The sequence below is a fragment of the Choloepus didactylus genome, chromosome 3 (assembly GCF_015220235.1).
Source record: "Choloepus didactylus isolate mChoDid1 chromosome 3, mChoDid1.pri, whole genome shotgun sequence".
NCBI lineage: Eukaryota > Metazoa > Chordata > Mammalia > Pilosa > Megalonychidae > Choloepus > Choloepus didactylus.
In genome coordinates this window covers 118,750,601-118,766,123 of record NC_051309.1, presented here as the reverse complement: position 1 = coordinate 118,766,123, position 15,523 = coordinate 118,750,601, and the positions used below count along the sequence as shown (strand labels likewise).

At 36.2% G+C, this 15,523-nt stretch overlaps 1 protein-coding gene across 1 annotated transcript in view; it reads left to right on the top strand.

Annotated features, from left to right (window-relative positions):
• COL25A1 (collagen type XXV alpha 1 chain) overlaps positions 1-15,523 on the top strand; it is a 504,164-nt gene that overhangs the window by 416,617 nt on the left and 72,024 nt on the right. The window contains exons 13-15 of the mRNA XM_037830440.1: positions 8,325-8,378; positions 10,293-10,319; positions 12,698-12,742. Coding sequence (XP_037686368.1) covers positions 8,325-8,378; positions 10,293-10,319; positions 12,698-12,742 — 126 coding nt within the window. The remainder of the gene's footprint in view (positions 1-8,324; positions 8,379-10,292; positions 10,320-12,697; positions 12,743-15,523) is intronic.

The following is a 15,523-nucleotide window of genomic DNA, read 5'->3' as shown; positions in this document are numbered from 1 at the left end:
AATATGGACAAAGAAATTCTATTTTATAGAGAAAGTTTGCTGATTAGCAAAACAAAACAAAAACTTCCCTACAGGGATCTCTGCACTCTGACACATAACCAAACCTAATTGCCCAGGCTAAGAGTTTTCTGGTTTTCCTTTCACCATGTTATTAAAGCCCTCTCTGCCTCCAGGAAAGAAAAAGGAAAAGTATTAGGAATTGGGTATGAAGTAGGAGCTAAAACTACGGAATTGTTTCATGTAAGAGTGAGAGAAACAGAGCTCCCAGGATCGTCCAGGAAGGAGGGAAAGAGGGAGAAAGGTAAGGTGGAAGGGGAGAAAGAAGTTGGTGAGGTGAAGACGGGCTACAGCTTGATGTTGCAGCTCCTTCCATGAGCAATATCCAATACTGAACTCACAAAATGCCCATGGAAGTGAGTGCTTTGAGGCAACTGGTGAAGAACTGATTGATCCTCATGAAATTGGTGTGGGAAAAGACAGAGGTGACATGAATGGATGCAAGAATTTGAACAGAGGGGCCTGGAGAGCAGGTCTTGGACTTCCATACTTCTGGAAATTGGGACTTGAGCCAAGTTTAATCAAATCTCTGGGAATAAGGAACCACCAGGGGACAACTTTATTCCAACAACAAAAAAAGTTAGTTTTGACCTTTTAGAGCTGGGAGAAAGCAAGAGTTTAATCTAGCCCCTCATACTTTACAGGAGAGAAGCTGAACCTCACAGAGACTCAAAGCATTGGCTCTCTATCCCAGGACCAGAAAGCCAGAAAGCTGGTTTGTGACTGGATGCTTCTTGATCCCATTTTTATTTATTTTATGCTAAAATTAAACAGAAAAGAAATGTGATAAAATTGAGTAAGAGGTTTTCAGACACAAGCCACTTAAAGAGAAGGGACATAGATGGGGAATCAGAAGACCTGGGTTCTAACCTCATGTCTGCCTCTTTGCAACTGTTTGTCTCTAGGAAAGTTGCTTCCCCTCTCTGAATGTGTTTCTTCATCTATCAAGAATGACTGGCTTTGTGCCTTCCCTAAGCATCTGATTAGGAAAAAGCAGATTTAGAGTGAACTCATGAAGTGAATGATGGCAGCTGTGTAAATTCTGAAAGGATCTTTTGGGAACTTCAGATGACACTGATAATGTATATAATCACCATTGTCCCAGCTACTGGGGATCACAGGGTAAGGGAAGGAGCAGAGGGAAGAAGGGGGTTAACCAAGGATATGGACCTAATGCCAACCCAGCGTCTTGCTCCGTATCCACATGCAGAATTGTTGGAGCCTCTAGTCCTCTAGGTAACCACTAGGTAACAGTCCTGCAGGGGCTTGTGGGCTTTCCTTGGAAACCATTAAAGTTCTACTCATTCCTTGCATCCCGCTCCTCATGGGACTCCACCCTGCCCTCATTCCCACCCTTCACTCTTAACCTACCCTGTTCCACTGTTCTTCAGTCCCGATGTTTCAGACCTACCTTGGCATGACCTATCTTCTCCCTTCTCTTTTCCCTGCTGTAGCTGAAACAAGAGTCTTCTCTCACCACCAGGGTCAAAAGCCTTTTTCCAGTTTCCCAGTAGGGCAGCCTTTCTGCCTCCATCTCTACTGGGCCTAGAGTGCTCACATCGGTATGTGGGCTTCATTAACTGCTTCCCTACTCTTCCAGAACTCTATTCATCATTCTTCCAGCATATGTGTTGAACAATTATTATGGGTCAGAAACAGTTTCTAGGTACTGAGGAAAGAGTATAGCACAAAATACACAAAGTCCTGCCCTCAAATAATTCATATTTTACGGGGCAGGGGGAAGGGGGGTTGCCAGGTAAAATATAGGATATCCAATTAAATTTGAATTTCAGATAAATACATAATTTTAATGTAACTATGTCCTATTCAATATTTGGGACATATTTAATCAAAAAACTATTCACCATCAGAAATTCAAATTTTACTGGGTGTCCTGTATTTTTATTTGCCAAATCTGACAATCCAACTTGGGGAGAGAGAAGAGAGAGAAAGAATTATATCTTAGGTGGTAATTAGTGCAATAAATAACTAAAGGAGGGTGATGGGCCTAGGCAGGGACCGTGTGGCTGGGGGCTCAGGGGCAACCTCTGTAATAAGGGGACATTTGAGTTGAGGCTAAGGAAGGTGAGGGAGTAAGCCTGTATGGATAGCTAAGGGAAGGGCCTCGGGTGGTCCCTTAGAGAGACCCCTGGGGCACAGACTCGGAGCAGGCTTCTGCTTAGCATGTTAGAGCAGCACCATTTCCTGCCAATGCTGGTCTGTGTTCCCTGAACTAGTTTTCCTCTTCTCTTGATGAATTCCTTCTAAGGGGGCTTCTGTACCCCGTGACAGGCCCAGACATGCCTAAACATCCTAAATCCTGAGGCAAACACAGCTGCCGTCTAATCCTGGGCTTAGGAAAGATGCAGGAGTGGTGGAGGCAGCCACATGTGACAGCAACCGTTTTGTTTGCATGGGTCAATTTTTAGTTTTGAAGTGAAGGACCACCTGTACGCCACAATATTTTGTTTTCTGACTATCTCTGAATCCTTTTTATATATGCAGGAATTGTTGCTCTGGTAATGTATATGCACAGCAACTTCCCTTTTTCTATCCCTTACTCCCCACAAAATAAATTATTTATGGCCATAGGTAATATTTAAACTAGATTTTAATTAAAATTGGTAATATATGCACATGGTTTAATATATTTAAACAATAGAAATGGATATGAAATGAAAAAAGTGAAAGCTCCCCATCCCTTACCCTATCCCAGCCTCAAACTCTAAAAACACCACTCAGAGGAAATCACTGTTGATAGTTTCTTTTGTAGCCTTCCAGAATTTTTCTGGAGGTCTGTACATTCCTTACCTTGTATTTTTCACTTAACGATAAGTCTTGACAATATTTCCATATATGCATTTTATTCCTTTAACTATTGTATGGTATTCCATTAAATGGATCTACTGTAATGGATTTAACTAGCTCCCTATTCATAGGGTGAACATGTAATGTATCATCTAAACTGGGGTACCTTTGAGAGCAAAAGGGCTCTGTGCCAGTTTGAATGTATTGTGTCCCCCAAAGTGCCATTATCTTTGATGCAATCTTGTGTGGGGAGACATATTAGTGTTGATTAGATTATAATTCCTTAACTGAGTATTTCCGTGGAGATGTGACCCACCCAAATGTAGGTGCTAACTCTATTGGATAATTTCCATGGAGGTGTGGCCCTGCCCATTAGCTTGGGCCTGGATTAATTTACTAGAGCACTCTGTAGGCTCAGACAGGAAACTCTTGCTACAGCCAAGAGGGACACTTTGAAGAACGCACAGGAGCTGAGAGAGGAGCTGCAACTTACAGAGACATTTTGGAGATGGCCTTTGAAAGCAGACTTTTGCTCTGGAGAAGCTAAGAGAAGACAAATGCCCCAAGAGCAACTGAGAGTGATATTTTGAAGAGAAGCTACAGCCTAGAGAGGAACATCCTGGGAGAAAGCCATTTTGAAACCATAACTCCAGAGTAGACGCCAGCCATGTGCCTTCCCAGCTAACAGAGGTTTTCTGGATGCCACTGGCCATCCTCCAGTGAAGGTACCCAATTGTTGATGCATTACCTGGACACATTATGACCTTAAGACTGTAACTGTGTAAACAAATAACCCCCCTTTTATAAAAGTCAATCCTTTTCTGGTGTTTTGCATCCCAGCAACATTAGTGAACTGGAACAGGCTCTATTAACAAGCAAGTGGGAACAACAGGCAAACTTGGGTTGCTTGTTTCCTAATCACTGAACTGTGCTGCCTGTTGTCTAATGTCAGAAAATGTGTTTAATATGTTTCTCTATTGATCTCATTTCGAATATTTCTGAATTTTAGTCATAACAAGCAGCATTGCAGTAAGATCCTTGTAATAGATTTTGATATACTTCTGCAAGTGTATCAGTAAGATAAATCTCTACAACATCCATTGGCTACTGGCTGGGAATCTAAATTTATAAAAGCCCATAACAGCTGGTTCAATAGTGAGATTCTTTCATCATTGTTCAAGAAAATACAGTACTGAACAGGAACAAATTTATTTTGACAAGGTGAATGTTAAATTATATTATGCTGAAAATTTAAAGCTACGACTCATTTTAAATTCCCACCACTAGACTGGTAAACACTTGTGATTGAAGCAGTGGTGAGCAATATCACTGCACAATGGCCTATCTTGCTTTAACGCTAAATCCTTGTAAGAGGACGGTGTTCCTTTGAAGCTGTACATGTTCTTTCAAGTTGTCCTTGAAAAGCAGTGCTGGAAATAGTTGTAAAAGTCTTGCAGGATATTTTACATTATTGGTCTAGAAAAAAAAAGTGAAAGCAGTAAGCCAACCTTAAAAGTCACTCCAGCTTATTTTCAGCTTAAATACACAAGAGGTCATTTGGGAGTAATGCCCTAGAAACAGCCTTAGAATTTAACGTATAGTAGAAAAGCACCATCAGACTACCTATAATTACAATATTAGTTATTGTTTTGCTTTCTTACCATCTATGGAATGTCCTCCATATGTAAATATGAAATGCAGTCATAAATAGATGTCTAGATTATTCCACAAGGATGACATTAGCTCCGCAACAACCACCAAAAAATAAAAAAAAAAAAACAAAAAAAAACTAACTTCCAGTTTTTTGGTCTTGACCTTTATGATATATCTTTCTGTGTATGTACATTTTTACTGTTTTATAGTAATGTAATATCATTGTAACTCCATTTGAAGAGTCTTCATTATGACAACATTTTGTCTTTATCTGTAAAGTATCAAAAACTATATGACATGTACTTCACCTGTCATTAAGACTTCCTTTGATTTCTATTTATTATGCCTCTTTACTTCACAAAGTGCAAGAAAACTTTGCTAAAAAAACCAATAACTTCTGTATCTCAAATTAGACATCCTTGTATGTTTTTATGTACATATCCTATTTTTCCTCTCAAAAATTAGCTCTCTGAAAAAATAAGCACCTGTTATGTCTATTTCCTCTTTACATCCCATGAAATACTCAGTGCAGAGTGGAAAACATGATAAATTTTCACTAAATATTAGTTGAATGATAATTCTTTCCAGAATCCTGTAGCTTGGCTTTGGTGTTCAGAACTGCACGGTGTTTCATCTTTATGTTACTTTTACACAACCTGGAAAACTAATTTTGGACAATAATTGATTGCTTTTTAGACCTCTAAGTTTCAATATATTTTTCTTCTTTTTATAATTTGGGTAAAATTCACATAACATAGAGTTAAGGATTTTGACATAAATGATTCATTGGTGTTCAGTACATTCACAATGTTGTGCAATGACCACTTCTATCTAGTTCTAAACCCCTTTCCCATTAAGCAGTTACTCTCCATTCCCCCTCCCACTAGGCCCTGACAACCACCAAACTACTTTCTGTCTTTTTGTATCACCTATTCTAGATATTTCATACAAATGTAATTGTAGAATGCATTTTTCTTGATATAACTTATTAGAAAGGTCAAGTGCTATGGATCATTTTCCCTCTTTATATTCTCCCTTCTTCATGCAGGAAATAGTGAACTAGCTTTATTCACTTTTCAACTTTGAAATTTGTGAGATACTTATTTAAATTATAAATACATGAGAAAATATTGAATCTTCCAAGTGATAAAAGAAATATAAAATTGAACAACGGTAAGCTCTCTTTTGTGTTTATTAAAAATATCAACAAAAATTTATTAAGCATGTGAAAACCAATGCTGATAAGGTTGTGACAAACGTAACACAGAGCTGGTAGCTCTAAAAGCAGCTAAAACATTCAGAAACCTTTTGGAAAACAATTTAGAAATATGCAGTTAAGTATGATAAAAATGCTTCCATTGACTAAACAAAACCAATATAGGGAATTTATCATAATGAAATAATTTGACAAAAAAATGTAAGTTTGTTAACAGGGGTGTTTATTTAATTCATCTTTAATAACAAAAATTGGAAACCACCTGAGTATTCAACATTGGGGGACTGATGAAACATATGATTACCCTTGACTCTGCTAGATAAACTATATACAAGACAATCATGAAGACCATGTGAAAACAGTATGTATAATATAAAGATAATGAAAAATCAGAACATCAAACCATGAAATATGCTTACAGTTACTTGCAAATATGTAAGCATAAATAAAAAGCCTAGACGGAAACAGAACAAAATGAAATTATTGTAGAGTGAATGGATTATGAGTGTAATTTGTGTTTTCTTTTATGTTGTAAGATTATTTTAACAATATATAAACTCAGAGAATAAAAAAGATCAAGTGGGAGTCCCTTGATACTCATGTATTAAGGAGAATGCTGTACAGATACCTATGCAACATTTCTCTTCTTTGCTTCAAAACCTCAGCATGTATTTTGTCCAGTTCTAGGAGCTTAACCATGTTTTTTTTTTTATAACTCTGGCTGCCATGGTTATTCTTTGAAAGTCTAAACAAAGTTTGTATTGTTTCCTGGCAGCATCTCATGTTTGTGTTAAACCATGAGTTACAATATTAGCACATCCTGTTGAGGATTTTTTGAAGGCAGACTGGATAGATCTTTTTCTGGTTACATAGTAAATGATAGTCCTTTTTCAGAGTGTGTTCTGTTTCCAAGTTCTTACTCCTTTACTATATACGAATGGCATATCAAAATTATCCCATAATGACCATTGTTATTCTAATTCAAAATCGTTTTACCATTTTACCAATGAAAGAGCAAGTTAGGATTATAGTATGACTTTATATAAGAAGCAGAAATTCTTCCAGAACGTTTACTGTAGCAATTATAGTAATCTAATATAATAATACACTTTTTGTTTATCTAGAAAGACACTACAAGCTTCACATTGCTTGGTTTATCTGTATATAAATGATCTCTTTATAAGTTCTATTTAATTTAATTCAATTCAGAATTTTGATACATTCTGAAAAGACATTTCAAAATGATAGTATAAACCAAATGATAAAGAGGATAGAAGTATTTATTGTGTACTCTCTCCCAAGTTTACATCAACTTCTAGATTCATTCATTTATTCATTCAGCAAATGTGGCATAGTGTTAAGAGCACAATCTCTTAAGCCAGATCATGAGAGCTCAAATTTTGGCTATAGCTGTGTAACTCTGGGCTAATTACTTCAATTCTCTGTGCCTTCATTTATTCATCTGTAAAATGGGGATAGCAATAATAATACCTCATAGTATTTTGTGAGAATTAAGTGAGTTAAAGAATAAAGTTCCTGGCACATAATAAGCACTTAAGAAATATTACTATTATTATCAATGCACATGTTTTTGAAGCTGAGAACACAAATCTAAGAAAAGGCACAATCCCTGCCCTCCAGGTGCTACATCTCAGACTTAGAAATATAGAATTTAGAATTTATTCTTAAAAATAAAATAAAGAAGTAACTTCGTTACTCTCAGTGTAAAAAAGATTGTCCAGTAATTGGGGCATACCATGAAGGGTTTTGGTGAATGTTTTTAAATTTAAATGAAAGTCTAGTTGAAAGGTGTTTGAGCTACATGTAGGTACAGAAGGTGAAGGAATCTTTCCTTTGCTTCTGGGCCCTTCAAGGGACTCTTCCTCCTCAGAAAACAGTTGCTGACTCAGAGTCCAGAACAACTGTTAGAGTGTTCGTCTGTCTGAAATGGGAAAATGTTCTATTCTGATAGCCATCATCATTTTCCCAAAAGCCACTAAGACAATGATGGCCACAAGTCTGAATGTTTGATTCTAATTATTTTGCCAGTAAAATTGGAACAAGGAATTAACGCCATTTTTGCTTTTTACTTTTGTGTTAAATGTGTCTCATGAATTAAGTAGCTGTTCAACGATGCATACATTCTTCAAAAATTAAGATTTGAGAATGCTCATTTGACTAATTCTGATATAAAAATATAATGATTTAGTCTTTATTTTCCTGAGCTGATGGGTCAGTTAAAAGTTTTCCATTGAGAGGTTAATATTTTCTATTGTCTTCTACTCATGCAACAAGTATTTATTTGATTCCTACAATATACCCCACAACATGCTAGATATTAATTTCCTCTGGTAAGTTGCTACAGCTTTCTTAATGGAGAACAGACTGAACAAAAGAAATTAATCCCATTGTGTCCTTGGTACCCAGCACATAGAATTTTAGACCATATAAGCTAACTTGTATTTACACTAGTCGGTACTTATTTTTTGTCCACTTCTATAGCATTATTGGATAGTTATCCCCTCTAATGATGTATATAACATATTGAATTTTTCTATTTTATTTAGTAGTATTTCTTTTTCATTTTGAGGGTGAACCCGGGTCGCCTGGAGCAGTAGGACAGAATGGAATACCAGGCCCAAAGGTTAGTTCAAATAAAACCAACCAGAGTCATCCAAGACATGAATTTTTTAAATCCCACTAGTTGTACTTGTACAGAAATTTTTGTCAATAATATAAGGTGCTATAGTTTGGAATTTTGTAACTAATGAATAAATTATGTTTGTCATTCTCATTAGGAATAAAAATGCAGAAAAACAAATAGGATATGATTTTCTATAAACTTTATTCTGGGATAATTTTAACATAAGAAAGTCCATATTTCAAATATGACTGTAGTCATTTCACTGCTTAATGAGCTATAAAAACATAGGTCATGTCCATACTGCCTAAAATTAGCATAATATTCACAAGATTTGCTAAAGATGACGTTCACAGCAACTCTGTGGTTTTTCCTCAAGATTTGACCACCACCACCACTTACACAACATAACCAGTTAATCGTGTAAGAACAGAATAAAGATGTGGCATGTTTAAAATTTAAAAGTGGGTGTAGTCTGAATTACTAAAAGGGAAAAAATGCAATGAGGATATTTTTGTGGATTGCAAGTTTTTCTTTGTTTCTTGAAGAACAAATGAATCTGTTAAATATAAAAAGATTTGTGACAGTTTAGTTTAGCCAAACAGGCAGACAAATCCCAAAGCCTTTGATGAGCAAACATCCCTTATAGTACAAAACTAACGACTAGTCCCATCAGCTGTGCTGGTGTGTACCCATAACCACAGATGCCTGTCAGCTGACTTTACAGATCACGTTGCCATTGACAGGAGCCTAGGACAGACCTAAAATTTATAGACCTGTCCTTTGTCCTGTAGGAGAGGGGAGAAAATATCCCTGCTGGGACTACAGCCATTTTCTTGACTTCTTCCATCTCTTGCTCCATGCTAAAAAGCCAAGTGATAGGAGTTAATGCTTAATGCATGTTCATGGCGCTATTCTTGTGTTGCCTAGCGACCATCCGGATGGATGTTGAGCAGTTAAGGTGGCCAGAAATTCAGAAAGCCAATTGCCAGGTTGATTTGCAAGGAACAAAGAGTCTTGTCTCCAAACTCATTCCAGGGTGGGTTGTGATTAAAAAGAACATAGGATTCTCCTGAAGCCATTTTTGAAAAGCAGTTTGATCTCATGGCCATACTTACTCAAGTTTTTCATAAGAGAAAATAATCATAATGTATATGATTCATTTTAGAACCCTCCCATTCCACCCCATGTCCCTTCCCTGCTTAAGTTTATAATGAGATTCTCTTCTGAGTATAGTTTTATGTTGTGGTTCTCATGCTGCCCTCGTGTGCATTTTCAGTAAGGATTTCTCCCCTAAACTCACATAGACACTGTTGCTTTCTGGTGTCTTTCCTGAAGGCACCAATGCCTCTTATAATACACCTGATCTGGAACATTCTGGATACCAGCAGGTTAAAGAGAGTGTATGATATTGTCAGGGGTCCACACAGGACTGAGTGTTTACGGGTATGTTAGAGGAGGACAGACAGGACAACCACACTGGCACTCGGGACGGCTGTGGTGATCCATGCACCAGGGGACGCTTTGAATGAAAGGCTTTGTGGAAGAACGTGCTGGTCTACCTTCCTGATGCTGAGTTTGGACAGAATAAAAAGTAATACACTATTTGAACCCTCTCAAGACATTGAATCACCATGCCCTTGTTCTCCTTTGTGTACTGATAGCAAATTTCTGGATAAGATATATTTCAATGTCTTCTAAAAACAAAAAAGTAAGATTATATTTGATATTGATATTCATATCCAATTCCCCAGCAAACAAACCTTATTTGTTTCCATATGGCAACCATATATTACCAAAAATAGAAAGAATCACACATAACTTACCTAGTATGTTCAATATCTTATTTTGTTTGATATCATTTAATTATGTGTTTTATAGTTTAATATGTCATTCAATCTCTGTTCTTTTGCTCAGGGAGAACCTGGAGAACAAGGAGAAAAGGTGAGAATGCTTCTGCTTATATTTTTCTCTTTTTTTTTTTCCCCCCCAAAAAACATATCCAAACTGACCTGTGTAAAAAATATATGTATATGTGTATGTATAAAATGACCACAGGGGTTTTTAGTGGAAGGAGAAATTGGTGTAATTCCTATGTGTGAAAAAAAGTTGGGGTACAAAGGCTTAAAGAAATGGAGGGAAAAGAAGCAAATTTAAACATTCTATGTTGGACTTTTAAATAGCTTTCAAAACACCCTAGGCCTGCAAAATTTCTGTTCTAACTACTTACTAATGCCATTCCAATCCTTTTCTAAGCACCACAGCTCTCTTTACTGCTTCTGATGTCACTAGGTTAAAAGGATACAGATGTTTACCTGCAACAAATACACTGAAAGTTGCCCCACAAAGAATGCCCATAAAAAGAGAAACAAAGAGAGAAGCAGTATGCTCCATGTTAAATTTCTCTCGGACTTCCTTACTACTTTGGAACCTGTCCTGATTATTTTTAGAGTCTCAGTGTATATTAGGGTGCTTATTTTCCTAGTTCTCGTGGTGTTTATTTTAATAGTGATTGAGAAGTATGCTGTCTGTGTAGGAAACAACCAATATGCTGCATGATGCTATTCATAAGTCAAATGATCTTTCTGAGCAATCAGTATTAGGAACACAATTCCCAAAAGAAGTTCATCTAGAGATCAAGCAAATTTCTTGACTGTAACTCTTTTTTTCAACATTATAAAGCAAACAGAAAGCTACGTTTATTTAGATGGGAGAAGAAAAAGTAGAGAGTGGACAAGGCAAGTTCTTGAGGGGATGGCTTAGAACAACTGCTCTGAGTCAGTACTCCTAAGAAAATTTGTTTCATTTTTTAATAAAAGGATTTACAAAGTTTTTTTTTTAAAAAAAGCATGCTTATAGGCTGCCTATCAAAAGTCCATCATAACTGATTATCAGTATATTTATTTGGCATCCAACCAAATCACTGTAATTAATGTGAAATTAATTAGATATCAGATGACGCTTCTGTGTAGAAATTAAGGAGGAAAAGTTGTGGTGCCAGCACCGTTCCAGGGTTTATCAGATAAAGTGCCTCAGGCTCTCCTGGGCCACTGTGGTGCATTGTCCCAATAGACAAATGCCTGAGCAAGTTAACTTTACGCTTATTTGAAAACATAAAAGAAAATGGAAAGAGAAAAGTGAGACTCCCTTCCCTATCTGCCCACTCCCCTCCCCCAAGGAAACTGTTATTATTAGTTGCTCTTATCTTAAGGACTTTTTATACTATAGGAAAGTGACCTCTTACGGAAGTAGAGAAAAGGCATTCCAGCCTATGGAATGTATGAAGAATAATACATTGTTATCACTACTAACGGCTGCCATTTCTTAGGGCTTATTATGTGCTAGATACTGTTCTAGTTGCTTTACGCACAATGTATTTCTTATTTCTTAAACCTCTGTAAAGTATTGTTATCCTTAAACACATAAAATACATAATTAAATCCTTATCCAACACATGATAAACTTGGTGCTCAGAGAATTACATTTGCCTGGAAGGTGCTGGAGCTGAGCTCAGAACCCAGTCTCCCTCATTCCAAACCCGTGATATCTCCACTCTAACATCCTGTAAGATTTACATTACCGAATTCAGAATTGAAGGAAGCAAAACATGGATAATAAGTGAATGCCTTTTTTTCTAATGCATTGTTTTGTGGGTACAAAGGAGACATGAGTGAGGGAATAGGCATGAGATGTCTCAAAAATCAAAAGAAACAAACCCTTCAAACCCATTTTACTGTGATTCCCAAAAAAAAACCCAGCCCTATAATAAATTTTCATTTTATAAATGCAGAACGTGTAGACTCAGATAAACAGTCCGCATGTTTCGAGGGTATTGTCATGCATTTCAAGGCTCTTGAAGAAAGGGTAGGATTTATACAACCAGAAGAGAAAGAAAGGTTGGGATTCGAGGTGGCGGGAACAGCACCAGGAAAGATGCGGGGAAGGTGACAGCTTGGCGTATAAGAGGGAACAGTCAGGAGAAAGTCTTTGTAGAGGGGAGGTTTGAGCAGGGGAGAAGATAGATAGAGTTAAAGGGGCTTTAAGTGCCAGGATAAGGTATTGGAAGACAGACATAGAAATTAGTGTTTTCTGCTAATATCATGGAGTAGTTTAAAACTGTACAGCCATGTCCATTGTAATAAAATTTCTTTGCATCAGTTGATACCAGGCAGCCAGTCAAGTTAAAGCACATTAGCTCTATAGAACATCTATAAAAAATCTTAATAATAATATTTATGAAAGAAAACTTAAAATAATGAAAGATACTCCTTACTTAATGTTACCAAAATGTTTCATATGTATCACTTTTTTCCCCCTCTCAGGGTGATGCTGGAGAGAATGGCCCCAAAGGTGACACAGGCGAAAAGGTACAGTTTTGTGAAATATGGAAGGGTATGTGTATGAGCAAGAAATATAATTTCACGAATATGAAAATGGTAGATTTTAAGAGGTAAATGAGTGAGTAGCTTAACATGACAAGATCAGAGACAATTCTGCAGGATTAGAAAACATTTAAATATTTGATTTATAAAAGGTGACTATTCTACCAGCCCCTGGCTACAAATTTAAATATTTCTGAGAGTAAAACAAGGCACAAATTCTAAAAAATGTGTAGCTAACTTTCCAGTAAGATGGCTTTCAAGGTATAAAAACACACACTTCATTTAAACCCAGTGATATAAAAATAGAATTCCTGAAGTGATTCGGGAATCAAATTGATTGTCCCAATTTTAGAAGAGAGCATGTCAGAACATAGGGCTGAGATTTAAGAGTTTGATTCTAAATTAATGTCACTTTTTTAGAGACTTTAATACAGTTTTGAAATTTTGCCTCAATTTGAAATCCACTAAATCTTGATATTTAGTCTGTATCTTCCTTTTTCTTTTTTCTTCTTACACCATTGTTAGCATTTATATTGTGGTAGTCTTGTGGCTATCTTCCCACTTCCTCTTGTTTTTTCTCCCTAGTCTATCATTGCAGCTAACTTTTGCTTGGATTCATACTTTATAGACGTCTCTGACACAGGAAGAATATTCTACTTCTCTTGTGCTTTGTATTAGGAAATAAGAATAAGATCTTTTAAGACACTAAAAATAGAATAGAGTCACTTAGATTTTAAATTGTATCAAGCTAAGTAATTGAGTGATAAAAAAAGAATTATTCATTTAGACTTACAGTTGAGAAGACTATTCTGCACTAGAAATTCTTACAGTACAGATGGATAATGGTTAACCATTAAAAATACACAAAATAGAAATAAATTTATCTTCCTCGTTCTTATAAATATTAATGTAAATATGGTGTGGGTGATAGGATTGAATTAATGTCACCAAATAGTGTGTTTATATTCCAGGAGTGATCATGGTCTAGAAATCAGAGAGGGCACTCAGCTTGCTGTAGAACAGGTTTCTCAGTCTCAGCACTATCAACATTTTGGACCAGATAATGCCTTGTTGTAGAGGGTTATCTCTACCCACTAGATGCCAGTAGCATCCCCTCCCAAGTATATGTCTCCAGACACTGCCACATGTCTCCTGGGGGGCAAAATTGCCCCCAGGATTGAGATCCACTGCTGTAGACTCATTTTACTTATGTGTCAAATGTTAAGTATCAGGCTACAATCAAATATGGAAGAAAGTGTTTAATACTAATGAAAGCAATGATGCACTCCAATTACTCTTGAAGTCAAAATTTGAAAGCCCAGATGTATAAACCTTGATGTTGCACTTAACGTTCTTGGGGTTTTTTGTTTTTTTTTTTTTTTTTGGAGAAGTTGTAGATTTACAGAAAAATCATGCACAAAATAAAGTTCCAATATACCCCCAATTATCAACACCTTGCATTAGTGTGGTAAATTTTTTACAATTGATGAAAATATTTTTATAATTGTACTATTAATTATAATTCATGGTTTACATTAGGGTTCGCTGTGTTGAACAGACCTATGTTGTTATTTTTTTTAAATTTTATTCTAGTAACATATATACAACCTAAAATTTCCCCTTTTAGACACATTCAAATACATAATTCAGTGCTGTTAATTATGTTCACAATATTGTGCTACTATCACCACCATCCATTACCAAACTATCTCTATCACCCAAAATAGAAACTCTGTACAATTTAAGCATTCTTGTTCATGCTGAAAAGCAGGGGTCAAAAAAATTTTTCTGTAAAGGGCCCAAAAATAAATATTTTAGGTTTTGTTGCCAGTGTGGTCTCTGTCACAACTGCTTAACTCTCTGGCATGGTAGTGTGAAAGCAAGCACAGATAATATATGAACAATTGTGGCTGTTTTCAATAAAACTTTATTTCTGGACACTGAAACTATAATTTTTTATGTAATTTTCATGTGTCACGAAATATTCTTGTTCTTTTGATTTTTCTGCAGCCATTAAAATACGTAAAAACCGTTCTTAGCTCACAGGCCGTACAAAGCAGGTGGCAGGCAGATTTGGTCTATAGGCCAGAGTTGCCAACTCTGCTTAAAAGAAAGGAAATCTTCTAAGCAGAGAACAATTTCTAAGAGTGAAAATAATTGGTGCCAAGTTTGAATTTTGCCTATATGGATTTATGTAGAAGATGTGTTTTTGAAGCTTCATTTTCAGAGCATAGGCAAATAATTGTTTCTTTTATCACACATTTTAAAAATTTTATTTTCCAACAGGAGAGCAACATTTTTTCTTTTAAAAGACCACGTCCGCCTTAAAGGAATACTGTTCTTATATTTTATATTAATACAAATCATTTACCATACTGCTCACACATAGTAAACGCTCAATAAATGTTAGCCTTCCTTGCCACATAGAAATTGAAATCAACTAGGTTGGCTGTTTTACTTTTGTAACAAAAAAGGTTATTAGTCAGCTGAAATTAAGCACAAGAAGGCTTTGGTTAAAAAGGAAATCATTTCTATAAACTTTCAATGGGTCTAAGCAGGGGATTGTAAATAGAAATCTGTAACATATAATACGTAATCTGACCTGTAGCATTTATCCCCGAGAATGCTGTAATTGGAATATAATTTTTGATGTGTTTTTTAAACATTTCCTGCTTCTGTCATATAATTTGTTTCCAGCATGTTGGAAACACTCTTCTTGTGGCCTTTGTGTTCAGTATGTGAAACTCATTCATCATTTACCAAGTT